At 40.4% G+C, this 26,566-nt stretch overlaps 1 protein-coding gene across 1 annotated transcript in view; it reads right to left on the reverse strand.

Annotated features, from left to right (window-relative positions):
• The window catches only part of DNAH11 (dynein axonemal heavy chain 11), a 324,062-nt gene that overhangs the window by 138,256 nt on the left and 159,240 nt on the right, over positions 1-26,566 (reverse strand). Inside the window, 9 exon segments of the mRNA XM_082845873.1 lie at positions 1,608-1,801; positions 2,072-2,233; positions 3,752-3,991; positions 5,657-5,759; positions 6,555-6,720; positions 9,417-9,621; positions 13,181-13,354; positions 18,251-18,382; positions 21,974-22,124. Of these exon segments, the coding sequence (XP_082701999.1) occupies positions 1,608-1,801; positions 2,072-2,233; positions 3,752-3,991; positions 5,657-5,759; positions 6,555-6,720; positions 9,417-9,621; positions 13,181-13,354; positions 18,251-18,382; positions 21,974-22,124 (1,527 nt within the window).

Below are 26,566 nucleotides of genomic sequence, written 5' to 3' on the forward strand. Positions count from 1 at the left end.
TTTAGACTCTTCAACAAATCCTGTCATTCCCGTGCTAAAATCTGACCCAAAGCTTCTCACTGCAGTTAGAATGAAATAACCCCCGCCTCCTCTGGTTAAAAGGAAACACACTGCACACGTGAGGCCTGTGCCCACCTCCCCATCTTGTCATATACTGCTCTCCCCACTTCGCCAGGATGCTGCCACAATGACCCTCTTTCTGCTTTTGAACGTTCAGTCTTAAGGCCACATGACATCTGCCCATACCTAGAATGTCCTTCCTCCAGATCTTTCCATGCCTAGCTCCTGTGTATCATTTTGATCTCACCTTAAATGTCACCTCCTCACATAGATAGCCAGTCCCTCTTTGGGAATCCACATGTTTATTTCTCAGAGTCAATCAATTTTATTCCTCAGCAGGACATACCACTTTCTGCCATTCTTCTCACTTGCTTATTTGTTCATATCCTTATAAATGCATCGCATCACTAAAACATAAGCTCGATTAGAGAAAGAACTAGACTGTCTTTGCTGCTGTCTCCCCAGTACCTCAGGCAATGTCTGACAGCAGGGGTGCCACAGACAGTCGCATAATCTGTGCACTGCACAGGATGCCCAGGCTAGGAGGTAAGAGCCTTGTCAGCCATGCTCTACACCAGGAGGGGGGCCTTTTTCTAATTTTCTGCCCAGAAAACATGGCCCTCCCTCTTTTTTTCTAATACGCACATAAGTGCTGAATAGGCTGGCAATGTTCCTCTTTAGCACTAAGTAGGCACTCAATCAACATTCTTAACCAAAGAAAATCAGTTTGAGTCCATCCTGCCTCTGCCACTTATGAACTTTAAGACTTTGAACAAGTCACTTACCTTCCTCTTTCTTCATATTCTTACCTAACAGAGGTACAGTAAAAGAAAATGAAATTATGGCTCTGATAGCACTTCAAAAAGTAGTGTACCTATGTAAGACCTTATTAAGATTGTGACATAATTTATAGAGACACTTAATATTTTTTTAAAGGATCCATGACACCTAAACCTATTATTATTTATTCATTTATATAAAACTTATCTACTATTATACAAAGAATTACGTTTGATATTCTTGTATTTGCTGAAGGTAAGCAATAAAAGCTTAGTGACCTTCTCTGAATCAGGCCCATACAGTCATAGTTATATAAACTAAGAAGATTTGAATGACTTTTTGCAGAAGATAATTTTCTCATCTAACTCAGATTATCAATTACTTTTCTTTAGTGTAAAAGTCAATTTCCTTCCTACATATGTACATTCTTGAGGTCTTCTACAAGTTGCCTCTGGCTTATGACATGGTAAGTGGTGCATTTACTGGGATGTGACATATTTATGTCATTTAAGAGGGTTGTGGCTTACCTTTGTTTTTTCTTCTTGTGTTGTCTATCAAGTTTTATTTTTTTCTCTTTTTTTTGAGGTAACATTGGTTTTTAACATTATTTAAGTTTCGTGGAGACACTTAGTTTTATACTGTATGGCAAACAAGAAGTAAGAACTGATAGTTCCAAGTATTCAACAGATCACACTGAACAACAACAACAATTGTGGACACCCAGCCATTTTTACTTTGTGGAAAAGCATCACAGCCAGTCAACTCACACATGTTGCATGGCGTCTTCAAATAAAACAAGGTGCATGGCGGCATTGAGTTCGTTGTAGTTATCTAAGGCTTCGGTCAGAAATGTCCTCAGCACCTCCCAGTCTCTCATCGGCAGGTAACACGGGTCTTTGCTGCCATTAGCAAAATGGCAGTAGATGAGGGGCTGCTGAAGCAGCACGGAGCTGTCTACACCCTGCAGGAGGAGGAAGAGAAAGACACGGTCGTGTCAGTCTCCAGAAATGATTCATCTGGAGGCAGAGTGGCCTATGCAGGGAAAAGCTTGCAAATCAAACCATGAGTAGGTGGGTGTGCCGCTCCCCAGTACAGGCCAACTGCATCCTGGGGTCACAGCTGTTTCAGCCAGGTAAGCGTACGCACAATTCATTCACATCCTTATCCCATTTCTGCCCCAATGCCAATTTGTGCCAGAGCAAACAGTGACCTCTGGCATTCATTTACTTACTTCAAAATATTTACTAGCAGTTTCCAGCATGTTTTTATGAAACAAATTACGATCTTTTGTGTCTATCAGTTTGTCTCCATAAACACGAGAAGATTCATGAAGCCACAGGCGTATTAAATCATTTGGACCCTTTAAACACTCAGGAGAAGCAAATAAAATCCCCTACAAGGCAAGAGTGATAAATATTAAAACTTCAGAAGGTGGTGGCATTCCAAGATAATATTTCCTTTTAACATTTTCTTTAACTGTGAACTGAATTTAGCAATACACTGAGTTACAAGAAGTGTTATAAAGAGTAGTAGATACATATTAGTAGTTGTACTCTCTGATAAGCAATATTTAAAAAATTAACTGTCATTTATACCCATTTTTAGGAATGCAGCTAACAGTGTACTTCAAGAGTCAGCCTAGGAACTAAATACCAGATTTTAGAACTTGTACCTGCTACCTTCAGTGAATTAAGTTTCCAAAACCAGAGTACAAACAGCAAACATGAAAGTCACAGGATGATAATAATTTTTACTCTAAAATCCTGTGATATCATTTAATCTAACCCGTTCATTTCACAGATGAAACATATGAGACCCAAAGTCCACTGCCTGAATTCACCCTTCATGGGTAGTCAAAGCATTTTTATTCCCCCCTTTCCTCAACACTGTCCTTCATATCTTGGATTCATATAGACCCAGTCCTCCTGGAGAGAGTCACTGTGCTCTGGGCTTATGGGACAACACCAAGGGAGTCATAGAGACTTAGCTGCAAAGGCTAAAGAACTGGTTGATATCAGGCGTAGCTGAAAGACTGGATATGAACTGTGAGAAGACAGGCCTCTCACCCCATGGTCTCCCTTCCCTCCTAAGATCAAAAATCTGCTTTTAAACACCACTTTATTGAGCACAGTCTTTCAGGCGGGTGCTAGAAATATCGAGATGAAAAGGAATGGTCCACGTTCTGCGGAAACTTTTGCCTAATGCGGTGTGAGTTTTAAAGCAGTTGCGGAGTAATTTAGAAAGGAGGGCTATAAAAGTATAAAGAAACAAAAATCACCAAATATAAAGAAGTCTCATGAAGTTTTCATATTCAATCAGTTTACTACTTCTGTCACAAAAGAACTTTGAGCCATAAATAACTCTTCAACTGCTTTTACTCTACCAAGTAGGCCACATAAGTTGGATATTTTCAGAATTCGAAAGTTTTGAATTTCTTCTTTGGAACTTCCTTTCTAAATCATATACATACGTACTGCCCTTTTACCAGATAAGCAAGTTAAGTGTCAATGCCAAACCAAAATAATCTAGGAATTTAAGAAATTATAATTTCTCTTGATGCATGTTTTAAAACTGTATCACATACATATTAAAAAATGAAAAATTATCCCTCTTACTTGCACAGAAACACTCAAATATTTATATGGAATAAATAAAATAGGGAACTAAGATTTCTACCTTAGCTTCTGTTGCTAAGTCTCTAGCAACCTAAGAGGACTCACTACTCTCACTGACAAAATGGGACTAATAAACCTGCCATACTAACTTCATAGAGAAGTTTATGGTGGAAAATGAAAGAATACATGCTCAAGTACGTAGCATAGTTTTCGACTAAGTTCTATGAATGAACGCCATTAATATTGCTATAATCAGTGTTCTACTCAAGACACATAACACAGAGCCACTGAGGTACCTGGAAGACGTTTGACAGGTCTCTCAGATTAAAGAGGTAGTGGAATTTAATGGCTGTGGGTAAAAAGTTGTGTGTCATGGTCTGATGGAATGCGATTGCTGCCTGTATCAAAGTGGGGCCACTCCTGAGAACTGACGGACCAAATGCTTGCTGCTGGAAATGGAAATTCAGGATTTGGCTGTAGATGGTGTTTAGTGCATCCATGGATGGAAAGTTGAATGCAAACACTGTGAAATGTCTCTGAAAAGAAAAACAAATATAAGAGTTGCAGAAAATACAAAATGTAATGGGACGAGTAGATTACAAAAAAAAGGGGGGGGACCTTATTTTTTCAACTCTTTCTCTATCCATGCCCATTGCCATGTAACTTGGTAGTGCCTTCCACTCTCTCAGACTTCCCATAAGACTTGTTCAAGGCAACAGAAGGAGGTAGAAGTAACAGGGTACCAGTCACTGTCAGACGCTTGTGTTTCCACTTACTGTCTTAAGGCTCTACCTCTGCAATGAATTCTACATGCCTGCCAAAGGATGAGAGACACATGACACAGAGCCACGTTGTCCCAATCACAACCATTCTAGCCAAAGCCACCCTGAGTAGCTGACAGTTAACTCCCCAACATGTGAACAAGTCCAGCCAAGATCAGCAGAGTCACCCAGCTGAGCTTCAAGTGACCGCTCATAAACTAGTAAACAACACTGACTGTTGTATGCTGTTGTTGTATGTACGGTGGTGGTGGTGATGATTATTTAAAAGCTTACATGCACTCAGAAAACCTGAACGTAAATAGTTACTGTAGCTTTCCTCAGAATTGCCAAAATGTGGAAACAACCAAGGCATCCTTAAATAAGTAAATGGATAAACAAACTATGGTACATCCAGACAATGAGTATTATTCAGTGATAAAAAGAAATGAGCTATCGATACATGAAAAGATATGGAGGAACCTTAAATGCATATTTAGGCTAAGTAAAAGAAGCCAGTCTGACAGGCGTAGAGAATGGACTTGAGGACACGGGGAGGGGTAAGGGTAAGCTGGGACGAAGTGAGAGTAGCACTGACGTATATGCACTACCGGATGTAAAACACATAGCCAGTGGGAAGCAGCCACATAGCGCAGGGAGATCAGCTCGGTGCTTTGTGACCACCTAGAGGGGTGGGATAGGGAGGGTTGGAGGCAGATGCAAGAGGGAAGAGATATGGGGATATATGTATACGTATGGCTGATTCACTTTGTTATACAGCAGAAACTAACACACCATTGTAAAGCAATTATACTCCAATAAAGATGTTAAATTAAAAAAAGAAAGAAAGAAAGAAAGAAGCCAGTCTGAAGAGGCTACATACTATATGATTCTAACTATACGACCCTCTGGAAAAGGCAACACCATAGAGATAGGAAAAGGATCAATGGTTGCCAGGGCTTCGGCGGTGAGGGGGTTGGGGGGGGAGGGCTGAACAGGTGGAGGGAGTACAGGAGATTTTTAGGACAGTGAAACTACTCTATGTGATACTTTAATGACAGATACCTGTAATTATACATTTGCCAAAACCCACAGAATGTGTAACACAAAAAATGAACCCTAATGTAAACTTTAGACTTCAGTTAATAATAACTTATCAATATTGGCTCATCAGATGTAACAGATGCAGCACACTAATGCAAGGTGTTTTTAAATGGGTCACGGTGAGTATACGGGAACTCTCCGTACTTTCAGCTCATTTTTCTGTAAACCTGAAACTGCCCTAAAAAGTCTATTAATTAAAATAAGTTTCCGTGCTTCACCAAATGTCCAGTAGAACCATTCATCCTAATCTTTACCCCAAAGCACTAAGAATCAAGATCTACAACATGTGAGTATGATATTCAGGGGCTCTTTGGAGGAGAGCAGTATTCAACACCCTACCTGTAGTCTAGGATTGACAGTGAAACTGCCCACCATCGGATTCATGCAGGCAACATACTGACAGCTGTGGATTTCTTTAAGCATCACTTTCTGTCTATCATACCTGCAAGATAGAAAACAGAACCTTAAGTCCCAAAGCTCAAAATGACAACAAAATCCACCAATCCATAAAGGACTTCACAAATTGTTTCTTTCGATCTTTACAATCGCTCTGTGACGTTGAGCTTGTTAGCCTACCTGAGAGACATAAAAACTAAAGCTCAGAAAACTGAAGACTACATGGCTCCTTTGATGCCAGAATCAACATATGGAGCTGAATCAATAGGTACTATTACTGCTTAGAGATTCTCATGTGAGTTTGGTTAGAAACACCCACAGCAAGACTGGGGGATTGCAGACTGCAATGCCCAGATATTACCAGATAGTTACATCCCACAGAAAATGTCAAGCTTCCCCTAAGTAATTGAGTGTGAGTTAATGCATTAAGGAGCTTAACGTTTAAACTAGACAGTTTACGTCTCTAAGATACTTTTCAATCCACTTCTTCCAAAGATTCAAAGCAAACCTATTCCATTTAAGATGAGCAACAGGGGATGCAAAGTGAAACCCAAAACGTATCATAGAAAACGCTCCTCAGAAGAGGAAGAAACTGGGGTAATTCCATTTTTTTTTAAACATCTTTACTGGAGTATAATTGTTTTACAATGGTGTGTTAGTTGCTGCTGTATAGCAAAGTGAATCAGCTATACATATACATATATCCCCATATCTCCTCCCTCTCCTCTTGTGTCTCCCTCCCACCTTCCCTATCCCACCCCGCTAATTCCATTTTTAAATGTTTATCCATAGTCATAATAAGTAGATTTTGGTAGAAAATACAATACAGACAATCGCTTACCAGTGACCATAATCAATATGCTGTCGAATCAGAGTGTGGGGCTGAACAGTGCCATATAAGTCCACTGCAGGCATATTCATGTCGTCGATAAAATAAACCAATTTTTTATTTCCTCCTGGACCATAGTTACGACCAGCTTTTTTCTCTAGAGGTTTCTCAAGAATTCCTGAAACCAATGTATAATTCTGTCCACCAAATAAAATGTAACCTTCTGTTTATATATAATAAAATATAAATATATTTATATATGAATATAAAATAGAACCTTAGTCCTTTTTTCTCGTTTTTCCTCATCCTCTCCCCATTTCACCCACTGTGTGGCTTCAAGTGCCATTTCTCTGCAGGTTAATCCCAGAAACATGTCTCTGTTCACCACCTTCTATGTCACACTCTCCTCGAGCTCACCTTGACTCTCCTTTCCTAGAGAGTCAGTATCTGCAGCATGATGTCACACTGGCCATCACATCTGAGACCACACCATTGCTGACCTTTGCACCTTCCTTCCCTGTACCTACTGTAAAACACGAACCACTGCTGGTCCACCCAGAACCTGGTGGATCAGTCTTTCTTTATCAAAATAGAGCCTAGGGACAGCTCAAGAATTTCTCACACCTCTCTTCTTGGGCCACAGGGTGCAGAAGTACAAGAAGATACTGTATGTAGACATTATCCTGTGTATACATCAAATTACATTTCTTCACATGCGTATCTGACTTTGTGTTGGTATGTTTAAGAGAAACTCATGAGTATAGAAAATCTTGAACGGTGTGGATCTGAGGTGTAGCATCTAATTACTTGCCTACTCTCTAAATGGACTATAAATAGTGAGGACGAGGAACTATATCATGCTCATCTCTGTGTTTCTGATGACAACCACAACAAATAAGTAACTGTTAAATGATCAAAGGAATGAATGAATGAATGAAGAAATATACAATGAATAAATTAACAAACCCCTCTTCCAAGCAGCATATCTGCATTTCCAAATGCTTGCTGGACAACAGTTCCTATTAGCCATTGGCACCTGGACGTTTGGCCAACACCAAATACGCCTGTTCCCAAACTCAATTTAACAAGCCTCTTCCCCACTCACAACCCATCTCTTCTTTTTAGCCTTCTGTGCTCCTGTTTATAGAATTAACATCTCCCAGTCAGCCAGAAGCAAGGCCTGAATTTAGTCTTTCCCTCCTGGTCCCTGATTGGCCCAACCACAGCCTGTACATGTCTCTTCCTTTTCACCTTTCCCGCTACAACTCTAGTCCAGGGCACCATTTCATTTGGCTAGCATACTGCTCAAGGGGACTGGTCTCCCCACCACAGACTTCTCCTCCCAAAGCAGAGCCTGCATCTTGTCAGTTCCTTGCTCCCCATCAATGGCTGACCATTTCCTACCACATGAAATATGTTCTCTTCCACTTGCATCTCAGCTCTCTCCACAGTCACAGTGACCAACCATCCCAGGTTGCCTGGGACGATCCCAGTTTTAGCACTACAAACCCCATACCTTCCCAGCCTTTGGCAAAGTAGACAACTGGTCACTCCATCTATAATAGAACTCCAACCCGCCACTCCAGCCTTTGCCCTATCTTCTGCCTGACCACTATGCTTCAGTCAACTTAGAGATTCAATTAATTGAATATGTCCCACAATTTCCTCTCTTTCATGTCTTTGCTTAAGCTGATTCTTCTATCCTAAGTCCCCTTTTTGCCTGCATACCACCCCATCTCAAAGGTCTGAAACCCTTTCTTTAGAGTACACTACCTCTTTCTATTCCTCATGCTAATAGGCAATGTCTAAATCTATTCATGCCTGTATCCCTTCCAAGAATTAGCAAGCTGAACTTTGTTCAACTACTGAATTGCAGCCCTAGTCTTCCATTTACAAGCGATAAAGTGATCCCTTCTTCTGTGTCTGCAAATGAAAAACATGTATTGTACACAGTGTCTGGAGAGAAAGTAGATAAATCATACATATTTGCTAAAGAAATGAATGAAAAACTTCTGAGTCAGCTTTTTAACTGTTCCAGTCACAATGATGAAGAAGACAAACTTGATTAAGAAAGAGATTACAGAAAAATCGTTCTTGGCCGAGTTGATGTCCGTGATAAGAAAATACGTTATTAACCTCTACTGATAGAGCTGAGAAAACAGCAACAACACACACAACAAGAAAACACATTCAGGGCAACAGGTTTCCTACAGTAGTGGACAGAAGGGAGTTCTGCTGCCCCCATACAGCACAGCCCCATTGCTGTGCTGGCCAGAGTGACAGAGTTACCACTATCAGCTCTTTATATCGATATCAGTGCTTCTCTACTTCTACACATCTACTTCATGTGCCCTTCCAAACTCAGAATGCCCCAAATCTATGTGGTTCCTTTGATTACGCTGACACATGTATTCAACAGTTAAAAATTATTCTCATAGCTCTTCTAAAATTTAACTAACAACCTGGGGCCTGTCATTTCATCAATACAGTTTGAATGAACTTCCCTCTAAATCAGTCCCTTACTTGAAAAGGTAACCAGTGCACTCTTCCTGGAGTATATTCTTCTGTTGCTAGGGCTCCGTGAAATTGATTAAAGCTAACCAAACGGTTTAGAGGCAAAGCAATGAACACTGTTGACGTAAATTCTTGCTGTTCTATACAGTAGTAACCCACATAAAGCCAGGAGTGATATGGAAAGCCAAAAATCACAATATTCAGACAAAGTATATTTAGCCAGAATGGTGATAAGTAAAAATGCATCCTAAGCAAAATGTCTAAAGCCTAGCAAAAGTAATCATTTCTTTGGGCTGCATGTTCTGCCCTTGACAGTTTCTGATCTCTTGTTTCTCAAGTATGAACAGGAGGAACACTTACTCTGCAGAGCTGCCGATGTTGTGTAGTAGTTGAAAGGCACATGGGACACTATATAAGCCTCGGAGAGACCTGCTAGTATGTCACCTACAAAGACTGTTTTTCCCACTCCAGCGTTTCCTACCAGCATCAGCGGCTGTCCTTTCTCAAGCAGCAACTCTATGAAATATTGAAGACGAGCTGTCTCTGATGTGTGAACCAGAACTCTCTGGAGGGAAAAATAGAATGAAAGAAAGATCAGAGAGAGAGGCATTCCAAAATTTTGTATCTGAACCAACCCAGTCATTTTAGAATTGAGACCAAATGAATTCTTAGTTCTAAACAGCCAGTAGGAGAGATTCCACTTAATTTCTTGTTTTGAATGATCAGTTCAGACATCACAGCTTGAGAAGAGCAGTTGGGTAGTGCCATCAAAGTGCCACAGCAGAAGCAACTGATTTATTTTTTCCAGTTAAGAGCTAGCACTGAAGGCTCCCCATCACGGAATACCTACACTCTGCCTAACCTTGTGTTACACATACAAGGGAATGCAGTAAATGCTTAAGAAACTGTCCACCACTCTTTAGGAGATGATAAAGCATGTGAAAAGCCAAGGCACAAATAACCAAAAATTGGTAGCAATTCCTGGGCCCAGTAAGATTAATGATTAATGTGCAAAATGATTAGGGACAATCCACGCTAAAGGAGTTCAGTGCGAGGAGAGACCAGCTTGGAGGAAATAGGCATTAAGTGAAATAGTCACAAATCCAAGGCACTGTTGAAACTTACCGTGCATTGTTTTGTTAAAAATTCTCATAACATGTTTCTGTTTTGAAAATTGGCTATTTATTTAGATGCTACAAAAAAGTTAGAGGTGGCTTACAAGAATACAATAAAACGAAGAATACAAGTAAAAGCCAGACTCAGGGAACAGAGACTAATATATAAGATGAGGAAAAGGGGAAGCAGACACAGACACGCAGGAAAGAGAAGCCTGCATGGTGATTAAAGAGAACTGAATATGTCTTACATTTCTTGGTGGCCAAATTAAAAAGGGGATTAAAAAAACTACTTACAGGATTTATATTGCTCATAAGAAAAACACATAAACTCTGTAATAAGGTCCACACATTAATACCCATAATTAACACCTACTGAGAGCTGAGTATGTGACAGGTTCTATGCTGAGCCCTTTGCATGCATTACATCATATGACACTCATAACAAACCTATGAGGAGAGTTTTGTTATCATTTCCATTTCAGAGATGATGAAGTTAAGGCTTAGAGAACATTCATAACTTGGCCAAACTCATAGGTGGTAGTACTTAGATTCAAACTCAAATCTGTCGGGAGTCCACGCCCTGTCTTACCTACCACAAAGAATGCTCTGCTGATCACGGACTGTATACACATTACCTGATGTCTTGGTACCTCTATTTCTCCATATGTAAAAAGGCTAGTAACAGTTCCTGCCTTAGAAAATTTTCATAAGGATTAAATTAGTTAATCTATGGAAATAAGGCACTTAGAAAAGGTCCTGACATATTATAATGTCATATTAGTATTTGCTACTATTACTGGCTCAGTATGGTTCTCCTCTAACATGTTAAGAGGTTTTTAATCAAATAGCCACATTTGGCGCAGTTGTGTATACAGTAAGACTACGAAGTCCTGATAGGTTCTCTGTTGAATAAAATGCATCACTGATAAGGTGCATCAACCTTGTGATACCACTTTTTTGGTCGTGTGTGTGTGTGTGTGTGTGTGTGTGTGTACGTACGTGTGTGTGTGTGTTTCTTTTGGTTAAGTACAAATCCTCAGCTTTCAACCACCTAGATAATACTGGTAGGTAGCTGAAGTCTAGACAGGCTGAGCGGAAACAGAGATGTCAAAATCTATAAAGCAGATGGAGCAGACCCTGCTGGTTGCCTCCCAGAATCCATCTGTCCACTTCTTCCCTCCTGCCAGAGCCCCACTTTGTTCAAGTCTCTGCCCCTCCTCCACACAACCTGACTCCTGCAATGATGTGTTGATTGTCAAAGCTTAACCTCATTACCCTGGCCTGAGACTGGGTTAGAGGTGGCATGTGACCCCTGGTGAATTGGATACAGGGGGCAGTCTGCTCTGGGGCTTCTGCAAAAAGTTTCTTCAGTCTTAATAAAAAATATGAGAAAGTCTTCTTTCCCCCTAACTTGTTTCCTTCGAACTCCTGGGACCACTAGAGTCATCTTGAGATCAGGAGGGATACCAGTCTTCAAGTGAGGCCAGTGTCAAGGTGAGAAGATCTGAATCCTTGGTGATATCACCAAGTCATAAGGCCTTCCTACCTCTGAATTTCTGGTTTGTAAAATGATAAGTTTCCTCCTGGTTAAGTGGTTATAGGGTGAAATGTGTCCTCCCAAAATTCATATGTTGGAGCCCTGACCCCAGTGTCACAGAATATGACTGTATTTGGAGATAAGGCCTTTAAAGAGGTGATACGTTTAAATGAGGCTGAGAGAGTGGGACTTAATCCAATCTGACTGATATTCTTGTAGGAAGAAGAAATTTGGACACACTTCAAGACAGTGTCCAGGGATGTGTGTATACAGAGGAAGGACCATGTGAGGACACAGCAAGAGGTGGCCATCTACAAGCCAAGGACAGAGGCCTCAGGAGAAACCAAATCTACTAACACTTCAAACCTGGACTTCTAGCCTCTAAGACTATGAGAAAAATTAATTTCTGATGTTTAAGCCACTCAGTCTCTGGTAGTTTGTCAGGGTATCCCGAGCACACTAATACAAGCAGAGTAGGCCCCTAATTCAAAATGACTGGTAAAACGGAAATGTAAATACAAAGAAGACACACGGGCAAAATGCCATCATGCGAAGATTTGAGGGATGTTGCCACATTGCAAGGAACACCAAGATTTTCAGCGCACCACATGAAGCTAGGAGAGATTTTCCCTTACAGCCCTCAGAAGGAACCAATCCTGCTAACACCTTTATTTTCAACTTCTAGCCTCCAAAACTGTGAGACAATAAACTTCTGTTGTTGAAGCCACCTAGTTTGTGGTACTCGGTTACTGTAGCTCCAAGAAACTCACGCTGGATTTTCTTTTATTTCACACTACGTGCCTCCTGGTTAGTGTAGAAATCACCTGTATGCATTTCATATGGCAGTACTCGAAATACTAAGCTCCAAAATCAATCAAAACGACGTGATGCTGAGAAAGAAATATAATGAAAAGCAAAACAGACTGAGGCAGAATTAGAAGATGGTTAAAGAATAACTTGATATATAAAAATGTAGGACAAGTTATAAACAGTTAAAAGATGATAAAGATTCATTGAGAGCTGTGAGCTGCCATGTGAATTTGAAAATATGAGTAAGAAGATCAAACATTCATTTTATGGCTTGAGGAGTAAAGGAAAGAAGTTATATGTGAAAAGCACTGTTTAAGAAATTCACACTAAGGTCAGAAGTAAGACTCACTAAACTAATAGAAACGTGCTTCCGATTTTTATAAAATCACACAATTTCTAGGAAAATCTAAAGAAAGCTGTTACCACAGAATTAAACTGAAATAAATTTTAAAAAAGAAGTTGTAGAAATATAGAAACCATCCCACTAGTCATTCCTATAACTTGAGATTCTTCTCTCCAAGGAAATACGTTATATGCTGACCATGCCAACAGTAATTTATTGATCAGGGAGGGAAAAAAAGACTGACTGCTCAAAAACAAACAAACAAGGCTCAAACCAGCACATGTGGCTTGAAGAGCACTGTGTTCCCCACACCTACCTGCAGAGGTGCCTCTGGATCCATAGTAAATTGGGGGATTTTATCAGCCCAAGGCAAGAATTTCTTAGTTTTGTGGTCCAGATAATAATCAAAAATTGTTCCCTGGGATGGAAACTTCACTGCTTTCATCTCTTTATGCCACCACTGACTGAATTCAGCTTGACAACCCGAAACCTAAGGAGAGCAAGAGAAATTCTTATTGCGGACTTAAAAGTAATTTTGAACACACAGAGAGCCCCTGCAAATATGGCTGATCACACAGTGCTTGCACTGTACAGACTCATAATTACAAATGGGATTGAGTAACTGACCCAAGAAAAAATAAATAACTAGAAGGAAGCTATAATGAATGACAATACCATCAAGGCAGAAAGCTATAATTGCCATATGTCCATCAGGTACAAATTTTCTGGAGTAATTATTAACTTAAAGAACAACGTAAGCTTAGATGAACCTTCAATGACCCCGAGGTTGTTCAATTCAATAATTGCTATCATGCAAATCACCATGCTATAAGACAGTGGTTAGCAAATGGTGGTATTGATTTCTACTAATATCTCCATGAACTGAGGGTAAAATGAGGAAAGTAAGAACAAAGGAATACTTTAAAAAATTAGTAACATTATTGATTTAAATACTGTTCTTTGAGCTTATAGCCTTCCTGGAACTTTTGGCGTTAAAATATCCTTTCCTTTATAAAGCTATGGTGATAATAAATGGTCATTTTAAAATAAATGCCCTTATTTAGAAAAGCAGACAGTTGGTAACCCTATTTCATTCCTCCAAATCATTATTGAAATGTTGTTGGTCTTTGAAATTGGAAATCTGAGAAGCTCTGCCATGAGGGAAAGAACTTGGACTTGGTTTTCTAGCACAGCACAACTCAGTGGTCTAGCTGAAAACTCCACAAATCCCTGCCCTAGAAGAGAATCTTCCAGAGAAGATGACAGCGTAGGAAATAGGTTCTCCTTGCTAGAAGGTGCTTGTTTTTTTTTTTTCGGTACGCGGGCCTCTCACTGTTGTGGCCTCTCCCGTTGCAGAGCACAGGCTCCGGATGCACAGGCTCAGCGGCCATGGCTCATGGGGCTAGCCGCTCCGTGGCATGTGGGATCCCAGACCGGGGCATGAACCCGTGTCCCCTGCATCGGCAGGCGGACTCTCAACCACTGCGCCACCAGGGAAACCCGAAGGTGCCTGCTTTTATACGACAACAGGTACAAACCCTTTGCTGCTAGATTAGGGTTTGGAAGATGGAGGAGGGGAAATTCCAACTGCGTACTAGCAACTAACAACCCCTTCTGTATCTACAGGATGACCTGGCCTAGACTCTTACATCCCCAGGATGAGCTGGCAAAGTGAGTTTTGGTGAACTCTAAGAACACTGTGCATGGTCCATTGCATTCAGCAATCTCACTTAGCTAAGACTTCAACTCCCATTTTTCTCCAGAAGAATTCTTAAACTTGCTTTTACTTTGGTGTCCTTATGTCCGTGGACTACGGCCCACTTTTTGTACGACACTATCCCACACACACAAATAGAGACAGACAGGATGGCTGGAGGATAGGAGAGTGTGGTCGGGGCTGAGAGGGGTGATCAGCCTTAGCAGGGAGAGCTGATCCCATCACTTTCCAAACAAGCCGAGCTCATATTCCTACCCACCACCACTCATATGTCAATGAGTTTAGGTTCATTTCAGTTACGTTCAGATTGGTGTCATGAGATTTTTTTTATCACCCTACAGAAGTTGGTCTGAAATCAAGTTCATTCAGAAGGTATTCCTTATCTGGCACCATTCTCTGTAGGCAGGATACATACGACTTCTACTTTACATCAAAATTTGCTTCACCTAACCGCTATATCAGCAAAGTGGTTTTGATGACAAATTTTGAATCATTCATTCACTCACTGAAATGCATTCTGTTCTATAGTGGGGAAGAAAACAAACAGGGTTTCTGCCCTCATAGAGTTTATGGGAAAGAGAAAGGGGAAGCCATGAGGAAGCATGGTGCAAGCAGAGGTGAAGCCAATAAAAAGACAAATATATAAACAGGCGCCTTGAAAGGCGACGTTGTGAGAGAAATGGGTGAATCTGTTTTAACTGGATGTTCAGGGAAGCCATCTCTGAGAACAGGCACATATTAGAGAGAAGACCATTCCAGGAAGCAGGAAGAGGGCAGCATGTGCAAATATCTTATGGTACGAAACAACCTGTGTTCCAGAAACCGGCCGGTACAGCTGGAGGGGAGCGAGGGGAGGCAGCAGCAGAGGAAGAAGTAGGGAGAGAGGCAGCGCCAGATCCAGAGGCTGTGTAAAGAGTATTAAATTTTAAAGTTTTATCTTAAAAGCAATTAAAGTGTTGTAAACTCAGTAGTGTACCATATAATCCAATTTACATTAAAAAAAATCACTCTGGCCGCTGAGTGAATAATGGATTATGGGGCAAGTATAGAAGTGGAAAGACCAGTGAGGAGCTTACTTCAGAAGCCAAGTGAGAAAGGATAACGGCTGTTTACAGGAGGCTCAGAGAGTGTTGATGGGGGGCCAATTTTGGAAGGTGTTTGCAACAGCCTGGGTTAAGGACACAGGTCCTGAGTCAGTCTGCTGCAGCTTGAACTTGCCTCAGACATTAGTTAGCCATGTTCCCAAGCAGGCTAACTTATCTAAGTTTCAGTTTCTTTTTTGTAAAAGAAGAATAGTTGTACCTATATAGACAGGATTTATTTTTTTGAAGATTCAGCGAGTTAGCCTATTAAGAGCCCTGAGCACGTTCCCTGACATACAGTAGGCACCCACATTTGTTGAATAAATGGCTATCCTAAGACTCTTTCTGGGGTCTGCTTCATTCATGTTTCCAACTTCATAGCCTCTCTTTTGAATGCTTCACAGTTAAAGTCTTTTTGAAAGTTTAAAGATTGATGATGATGATGATAACTATTAATTGGGGAAAGAGTGTCTGGGAGAGGAAGGGGACCATGCGATGCCCAGCTGCTGGCTTGAATAACTGGCTGGAAGGCTGCCAGGTTGGGAAACTGCAAAGATGAAAAGAGGATCAGCTGGGAGGAAGGTGAGCTGTTATGATCAGGAGTAGAAAGATGTCAGCTGTCAACCTCCTACTCATGTGATTTTATGTGGTTGTAGGCCCTGGAAAAGGAAAACCCTTCTGGAGAACACTGGAAAAAAGACAAAACCCATGAGGTTTTGGGGGAGAAGGGGAGAGGGGGAGAGAGGGAGAGTCTACATGTGGTCTCCATGAAGGAGAAATCCACACATGTAAATTTTGCCTTTGAGAAAAACCATGTGAAGTCACCCAATATTCTCACTCAGGCAACAGAGGCTATATTCTTTAGAAAGCACTTGGAGATTACTGAAGGAAATGTGGCTTCTGAGAAGGGTCAGAATAAGATATAGAATGCCAAGTGAATGCCAGATTTATTTATAGATATAATTTATGGTTACCTAGTAACAAGAAGAGGAACTGGCCCTCAGGTTATAGCAACCATGGATTTTAGAACCTACAGTGAGTAAACCAACAAATTTGGGTCATTCTTGGCTGTGACGCCTTCCAATTTAAATTCCCTGTTTACATCTGGAAACATTTAGGGAAGCCTGGAAGACATATGCTATCTATTTTTAATTCAAAGATTCAGAGGTACCCATAGAAGCACTACGACCATAAGAGATCCTGGTGTACCATGGATGGCTTGTGGAGAGAGAGATACATGGGTGGGAATCCTGATGTCATCATTTCCCATCAGTCAAGTTACTTTGCCTCTCTGAGCTTTACTTTATCTGCACAGTGAGGATACCTTGAAGAATTATTGTAAAGATTACATGAAAAAAATCTATACAGAGAGGTGCATGGGAGAGATTAGATGTGCAAATTCTAAAGGTGAAAAACTCCCACTTTGTACTTCGGCAAGTCTAAGCAGTTTGTGTGTGGTATGTGTCGTGTGTGGGCGTGAGCGCACGTGTGTGTGCGCACATCTATGCAAGTTCGTATCTCAAGTGTTTGCCCAGAAGAACTCAGAAGCCACAAACGGACTGTACTAGCAATGCTGTGTAGGAATGATAGCTTCACTTTAGGCTGAAGGAAAGAACAATGGAAAGGAACCAGCCTGAGGTTGACTGTGGTTCACAACAATTACCCTAGGAATCATGTGTGAGACTACTTAGAGGGTAAGAGGACTAGAGACCTGGAAACCAATTTGAATGTTATTATGTGCTGTGGATTGAATTATCTCCCCACCAAAATTCATATGCTGAAGGCTTAATCCCCAGTGTGATGGTATTTGGAGATGGGGCCTTTGGGAGGTGATTATGTTTAGATTAGCGACTTTACAAGAAAAGACGTAAGAAAACTTTTTATCTTTCTCTCTCTCTGCCATGTGAGGACACAGAAAAAGGTATCCGTCTGCAAGGCATGAGGAGGGTCCTCGCCAGAACTCAACCGTGCTGGCACCTTGACTTTGGACTTGCAGCCTCCAGAACTGAGAGAAAGTAAATTTCTGTTGTTTAAGCCACCCAGGGTATGATACTTTGTTATGGGAGTCCAAGCCAAAACAATGTGGTAGCCTACAACAATCTAAAGATGATACACTCCTGAATTAAGGCTGTAGGGATAGAGAAGAGGGGACAGATGTGACAGCTATTTTCTAACTGAAAGGATCTGATGACCATGGGATGTAGAAATAAGATGATGTCTCCCAGGTTTTTAACTAGAGCAACTGGGAGAAATGCATCACTGAGGAAAAGACGAAAGAGGAAGAGCAAATATGGGGGTGGGGCAGATGAAGCACCCTGTCTCAGGCACACTGAAACACTGCTGGTATTGACATGGAACCTTGAATTCAGAAGACAGATCTGATGGAAGGCTATGGATTTGACCTTATCAGCCAAAGAGAGCACCACCAGCCTGAACGAGCTTGCTGACAACGTTACAGGCTTAGGAGAGAATACGGCAAGTAGGATAGATTTATGATAATATACATTTTTAAAAACCCCATAGGGATCACACAGAATAATATTTCCCCCCAAATAAAACTGGTTCTATAAACTATTTCTACACATACCTGATCTTGTAGTAGAATGCCTCCAAATGCCCAGATACAAGCAAAGACAAAATAGACCTCATAAACTTCCTTCGGGCTGTCAGAAGGTACATTTTCAGGAGTCAACAAACATTCCAAAAGAGTGCAAAGAGTCTAAAGAAAAAGAAAAAGCCATTCTTTCAGGGAAACTTTTTTAAAACAGTGAAGTAAGTTCACAGGGCTTATTAACAAATCCACTGTACCCTTAAGAGATTCTGTGATTTGCTAGCCCGTGAGACAAAAAAAATGGCGGCCTTGGGTTTCTGAGTCAGCGGTGGACGTCCTTGGCCACTTTCAACCAAACTAATCTTCTAGGTAACAACAAACTGTTAAAAAAAAAACCCCTATTATCATAAATCCTCCAACAATCACTGTAATAAAGAGAAATACATAAAACCAAAAAGAAAAAAATAATGGGGATATAGCTGTGCTGTCTTTTTTATAAATAGGGAGTCATACTACTACATACTACACATAGTGGGTATATTCCATAGACCACTTTCTCACTTAAAAACAAACTAAAGGCATTTTTCCTTTTCCCTAAGTGTTGCCCTACAATATCCCTGGGAATGAAGGCACTAGATGGAAAGGCTATGTAACCATTTCCCACGGTTGGACGTTTAGATAACCCACTTTCCCTTAGTACTTCAGCAGCTGTTTCCCCCACCTGTTGTCATAAATTTAGAAAGCCGGACTGACAGCCTTAGCCTCTGGCACTTTTCAGACAGGACACTAAAGTTAACCCTGGAAGAAAGGCTGTTCAGGAACTTGCTCTGCACCTCCGGGTGAAACGGCTCTATTGGTCTGAAACACACTCCGTGTCCAGGGCAATCAGGTCAGCAAGGAGGGAACATGGCTGCTGCAAACACCTCTGTCATGTGAAATCATAACCATAATGAACATGTTTTTGAGCTAGTTCTCTAAAGCAGCGGTCCCCAACTTTTTGGCACCAGGGACCGGTTTCGTGGAAGACAATTTTTGCATGGACGGCGGGGGCAGTGGGGGGATGGTTCAGGAGGTAATGTGAGCAATGCGGAGGAGCAACGGGGAGCGAGAGGCAGATGAAGCTTCCTCGCTGGCCCGCCGCTCACCTCCTGCTGTGTGGCCCTGTTCCTAACAGGCCATGGGGCCAGTACTGGTCCGAGGCCCGGGGGTTGGGGACCCCTGCTCTAAAGCACAAAACTGGTTTTCATGACTTAGTACTGTCATAGACCCTCAAAACTCATGATACCCTTCCCCCAGTTTTTGGAGGTAGCAGTAGATTTTTATCACTATCATACACACAGCTACGGAAGCTATAACAAAGCATGTCATGTGTGTGCCTCTCCTTCCCAACCATGAGAGGTGGGGAAAATCCATGGTAACATGGAAAATGGGTCCTGGACATAATTTGGAAATGTTTTCAAAATTTAAATAGTTGAGCGCCTGTTATATTTTTCAGTCTCTCTTGATTTCCATTATTTTATATTGTGCCATGATTGCCAATTTAAAATAATCTTCTAATGGAATAAAACTCACTGATTTGTTATCAAGAAAAATAATGTAAAACTCTGAGGCTTTGCTATTCCTGAGTAGAAGCCATGTGAGTCTAAGGAACTGTTAAAATCAAAATGAAAAAGACTGAAAGGTCTGAATATGACATTATCCACTGACTTGAACATGCTGATAACGCACCTGATTTTTTCTGTTTTCTCCCAAACACAGTACTTGGAAAACATTTTAAGCTCTGTGCCAGCAATTAATAAACTCATACCTTGGTGCATATTCTGAATGAGTTAAAACACCTTACCAAATGTAAAGCAAAAAAGTTTCATATATTGGAAAACACAGTACATTCATTTCTTAAAGTAGCCTTTTAAAAAGAATGAAATAATGCCATTTACAGCTACATGGATGGACCTAGAGATTATCATACTAAGTGAAGTCAGACAAAGAAAGGCAAATATCACATGATATCACTTGTATGTGGAATCTAAAATATAACACAAACGAACTTATCTATGAAACAGAGACAGACTCACAGACATAGAGAACAGACTTGTGGTTGCCAAGGGGAAGTGGGGCTGGAGGGATGGATTGGGAGTTTGGGATTAGTGGATGCAAACTAGTATATGTAGAATGGATAAACAACAAGGTCCTATTATATAGCACAAAGTATATTCAATATCCTGTGATAAACCACAGTGGAAAAGAATATGAAAAAGAATATATATATACATACATATATATGTGTATATATGTGTGTGCATATATACATAACTGAATCAGTTTTCTGTGTAACACAACATTGTAAATCAACTATACTTCAATAAAAATAAGGTAGTCTTCTTAAGCTATTCTCCTGTACGCTCATTTTTGTCTCAAATTTTGTCCTTATAAGCAATCACTGCAAAGAGACGACTTTATACAACAGCAGCCAAAAAAGGAGTTAAGGATAAAATGTCATTTCTGAGTACTACAAAAGGAGGAAGTGAGAGCAAAAATCATATTAATTCCTACTGACTTATTTTCACACTACTCTTGAATGAAAAAGTTCGCACCACAGAGAAACACAAATACACAAGTCAAGTTGAGAAGGAACTTGACACTTGCTTTTTTGCAAGTATTACACCAGAGGACGTCTAATTAGGCTAACCACAAAATTAATTCATTATGAATAAATTCAGACCTGCTTTCAGAAATAAATTATACCTCAGATAATTACTGTTGAAGACTACCGTTTTCTTAATTGGTGTGTGAATTATCCAAAAACCTGAACTTTCTCTTCTTATGATGCTTGTGACTATTTCTAATTTAGCTTCAAACAAATTCTGTATCATAGTAACTTCACGGTAACAAAGTACTTCAAAACCAATTTTGCTCCTAAAGAGACACAAATAAAGGTTTCTAACTGTTAACCTTCTGTCAAGTTTTACACTTGTAAAGGCTGGGGATAGTTATTCTTCACGCTGAGATTAAGATCACAACCTTCATTTCTGTGTGCTGTGAATTATTTTCATTTGCTGCCATGACAATGTATCATATATGCTCTTCACTCTAACCAGCTGTCTCACAATGAGGATCAGAAAAAAAAAATCTATCCCTGAAATACTATGAACTAGACTGACCTGACTTGAGGACTATTTTTGGGAGGGGGAGAAAAGAAAGGGAAGAGAGAGTGGGAGGCCTGGCAGGGTGGTGCCCGACGAGGCGGAGTTCAGAAGCTTTCTCTTACTCACCGGCCAACATCTTTAATTGCATGAATGTTTTTGTACCCAAAAACAACACACTGAGCACCTTCTCTGGGCCAGTTACTTAGGAAACAGAAAAATAAATGAGGCTGTTACTATCCTGTTCTTCTTATTCCACGCAAATATACTTGGGAAGAACGCAATGATTCAATAATGTATTGGGACCTACTATGTGCTTGGCATTATGGAAATCTCTGGAGATATAAAAATGGTAAAAGGTGGCTTCAGTCCTCTGGTTCACAGTCTTGTGAAAGAAACAGACCACAAACCCAAATGGTCATAGCATGTGATAGGCGTGTGATAGACGATTGCAAAAAGCACTGGGGAACACGGGGGCTGGGGTGGGGGAGGGTTGGCGCAACCTAACCATTCCAGAAACCATTGCATCTTTTTGAACAAGCAAGAACTTCTATTTTGATCAAGCCACACTACCACATCAGGACTAGAGTGTGAAACGGTGTGACCCAGGACAAACCTGCACCAGGCTGCTCTCTGGAACTGAAGTGATGGTTTTAAAGCTTCTTCTCAGCTTATCCAAGCACGCAGGAATGTATTTATCAAAAAGAATCGTTAAATTGGCCTTTTCTGACTGATGCTGCCTTCTGTCTATCCAACTGGCCACATACCTGATGAAGAACACAGAAAAGCTTTTATGGGGCACCGGGCTTGAAAAGGAAAATTCCACCAACTCAAAAGCTTCCCCCTTCAACACAGCTTGGTCCAACACTTCAGGGACACATTGAGTGGGTTCATTCTATTTTTCAAATGGCAAATATTTTTAAATGACCCTTTAAAAACTTGTTTTAATGGCCAATTTTTACCTTAATGAAAAGAATGTAAAAGAAACTCCTAATAGCACTTAGAAACCCAACATAATAGACGGTAAGTAGGCCATTACTGAGCATTTATAAGGAAGTACAGTTTGTCATTTCCTAGAGGACTGAAAGTATTTTCAGAGGGTAGGCTTTATTTATGAAAACAGCTTGGGATCTTTCTTGATGAAAACCGGCATCCATTACTTAGTAATGAGAAATCAGTTACAAATAAAAAGGTGAAAATTCCATAGGGGCTACTTCCAAGTCCCTCCTTGTTCACTGGACTGAATGTAACTCTAACCTGATAGCTGATAATGTGGTTCCAGTAAGTGGCTCTAAAATGGTATCTCACACTTGGGTACATGTGTATGAATCTGAAGCTTATAAAATGTTACGAATTTTGATACATTCATATCTCTAACATATTAATAAAACATTACTTATCAATAAAATGAAACATGACTTAGTAGCACCCACAGTAGTCTCTGGAAAGAAACTGTATGATATGACATGAAAAACAACTGCTCAGAGTTCTCATCAAATAGGAAGCAGTGATCACAAATACATATAGCTGCCACCAGAGACGCAGTGCGACCAGACCCATGACAGCTACACCTTGCTTTAAGCAAATCAGATTTCATATATATATATATTTTTTCCGGTACGCGGGCCTCTCACTGCCGTGGCCTCTCCCGTTGCGGAGCACAGGCTCCGGACGCGCAGGCTCAGTGGCCATGGCTCACGGGCCCAGCTGCTCCACAGCATGTGGGATCTTCCCGGACCAGGGCACGAACCTGCGTCCCCTGCATCAACAAGCGGACTCTCAACCACGGCGCCACCAGGGAAGCCCAGATTTCATATTTTTAATATCAGAAGAAATTAAGGCGAGATGATTATCTTAGAAAAGGCTCCCTTTGATATTCACAAGCCTTCACAATAGGGTTTTATTAAATATTCAACTACCTATACACTGCTGCTAGATTTATAAAATATCCACTGTCAAAACTTTTTCAGGTCCAAGAGGAATGATTATCAGCTGCAGTCCAGTTGCATGATGGCAACTGAGAGACCACTTCTGGGGCTCCACGAGTTGCATCCAGTGGGCGCCATGGAACAATGGAATGCAGGTGTTAGGTAGTGGGAATGAAGGCTACACCTACCACTCAGCTACTCATTTTACTCTTCATAAGCTGTCAGAAGTGGAATCTTAGTATCCAGAGCTTACTGCGGGGAGGGGGGCAGGGGAGAGAACTGTTTAGGGAGATGGAGCTCTAAGACTGCCTGGGTCTTTATCCATTTTTTAACTCTGTTACCTTGGGCAAGTCAGTTAACCTCTCTGTGCCTCAAGTTTCTCATCTGTCAATGGAGATAATAATGAAATGCACTTCCTAGGGTTGTTGTGAGCAGCAAACGAGTTCTCATGTATTAAGTGCTTACATTAACATCTGGCATATAACAAATTCTCAATCAGTGCTACTCATTAGGACAGAGTTGGTGGATTTGGGAGAACTGAGAGAACTGAGTTCAGATCCTGGCTCTGCCTCTCTGATCATCGCCTAAAGACAGTATGTTCGGTAGGACTTAAGGGTTGGTAGGCAGTGCCCCTACTCCCTACCCCTACTCCCCACCCCTGTCTTTGGTCTCTGTGGGGTCAGAAGGCTGTGCAGGGGTAACTAGGAGCTGCAGTGTCAACACAGCCCCAAGAGATGGAATTGGTCTTTGCACTTAGGGGACATGTAAGAGCTACTTCATTGACCCACGTCGGCAGTAGCCAGTCTCAAAGGGAGAGCCGACCAGGCCCACGAGCAAATGATACTGTTGTACCAATTACGTCCACAAATAAGAAAGTTAGTTCTATCAAACCAGGAGACGTGGTAAGAGCTGATCCTGACCGGGGGAAAAAAAACAACCAACCAAAATGACCTCTGCTAGAGGTCAAGCACACCACACAGCACTGGAAGTTAAAAAAAAAAAAAAAAAAGTCTGTATTGTTAAATATGGACAGTTTTAAATTTCATGTATAAATTACTGCTAAATTTAGTAAACATTAAAAGACAGCAAATTATCTTCAGCAACGGCAAAAACTGAAGCTATACCTTTGTACTGTTGGCAATTCCTTTCACCTTACTTCATATAAAAGTTTCTCCTGATTTTTAAAAGATGCTGTAGATTTCAACATGGCCAAATGAAACACACTGCTATCATACAACATACAAGTGAAAATATCATACTTATTTATTCCTTACCTACATAAGTGATCACCCACATTGCTGCCCCTGCCTCAGGAAATAGCTACATTATGATGCCTTAATGCATCATCTTAATGCCAACGTCTAGGTCACTAACAGAGAATCTTTGGCTCATCAGTGCTTGCAAATATATTCCATATAAGCAGCTGTGTTGCTCTTCTTCCTTCTCTAGAACTGCTATAGGCACATCACAGGAAGTCTAAAGTCCAGCAGTTTAGAAACTATATAGGTAGCCAAAGCCTTGAGGCTTCTGAAGACTTTTTTATGTATTACTCTGTAGTCTGCGGTCGGAATCCTGTCATACAGGATAGCAGGAATTCATCAGAGTTCTCTATAGTTTGCCCCTCACAGCTACAGCTGGGTTTTCTATTATTCACAGTGGCCTGGAAAATAGCAGAAGTTAAAAGGACCCACAGATCAGGAGTGTACTTTGATGATTTCTGAATCTGTATGTTTACACATATAAACAATATCCAAAGATGAAAGGATGGGATTGCAGGGGTAGAAGACAACAAGCTTATCCAATGCAGGTGAGACAATGAGTGAGACAAAGGCAAAAGAATATTTTCAGCTAAAACTAGAGAAATATAAATCAAAACTACAGTGAGGTACCACCTCACACTGGTCAGAATGGCCATACTTAAACAGTCTACAAATAATAAATGTTGGCTAGGATAGGGAGAAAAGGGAATCCTCCTACACTGTTGGTGGGGATGTAAATTGGTACAGCCACTATGGAAAACAGTACGGAGGTTTCTCAAAAAAACTAAAAGTAGAATTGCCATATGATCCAGCAATCCCACTCCTGGGCATATATCAGGAAAAAAATATAATTCGAAAAAATACATGCATCCCTGTGTTCATAGCAGCACTATTCACAATAGCCAAGACATGGAAACAACCTAAATGTCCACTGACAGGTGAATGGATAAAGAAGACGTGGTATATATATACAATGGAATATTACTCAGCTGTTGAAAAAAAGAAAGAAAGAAATAATGCCATTTGCAGCAGCAGCAACATGGATGGACCTAGAGATTATTATACTAAGTGAAGTCAGTCAGAAAGAGAGACAAATACCATATGATATCACTTATATGTGGAATATAAAATATGACACAAATGAACTTATCTATCAATACAAAATAGAAACATACAGACACAAAGAACAGACTTGTGGTTGCCATGGGGGAGGGATGGATTGGGAGTTTGGGATTGGCAGAGGCAAACTATTATATATATATGTATAACTTAATCACTTTGCTGTATACCTGAAACTAACATAACATTGTAAATCAACTATATTTCAATAAAGTCAATTTTTAAAAAAGGAGTATTTTCAGCTAAAGTAATAGAGAAAGAAGTATGATCTCAAGTTGTGGCTACCAAAAGTTATCTTCCAGGAATCAGACAAAATTCCAGAAATACTCCTGCGTTTTCCTATCATTATGTACAAGCCATGCGATACACAGTTTGGTAGATCTCACTTTCACTTATGCTCACTTTAAATAATTTTAATAATTTAAATAATTATAAATGAATTTAATTCATTACCTGTTTGTTTTTCCCTTTCCGTGCATTTTATTCTTTTCTACTAGAAAAACTTCTCACTGATCATAATCTTCAGAAATTTTCTTCTAACTCCTGCTTTCTCTATTGTCTCAAGATCTCAACAGACATATATGAACTGTCTAGGATTCTTCCAGTAAACTTACTTAGAACTCAGAATTAAAATAGTATTTGATTTCTAGAGCTAGTCACATAATGATGTAACTTTAAGGATGTTGTTTGACCTCATACCTGTAAAATGTGGACATAAAATTATGCTTTTAAATAGCTCAGTGAATTTTAACAAAAATATTCCAAGTAGCTTAAGCAATAATGGCATTCTATTTAGTCCCACAGAGATACTATGAACCCCACAGAGATACTATGAACACAGTATCTCATAATCTCTTCTATCCAAAATATCTTATCAGTTCCCATAATATGAATTAAGGAAAT

Source organism: Leucopleurus acutus, assembly GCF_964270905.1.
Source record: "Leucopleurus acutus genome assembly, chromosome: 9".
Classification (NCBI taxonomy): Eukaryota; Metazoa; Chordata; class Mammalia; order Artiodactyla; family Delphinidae; genus Leucopleurus; species Leucopleurus acutus.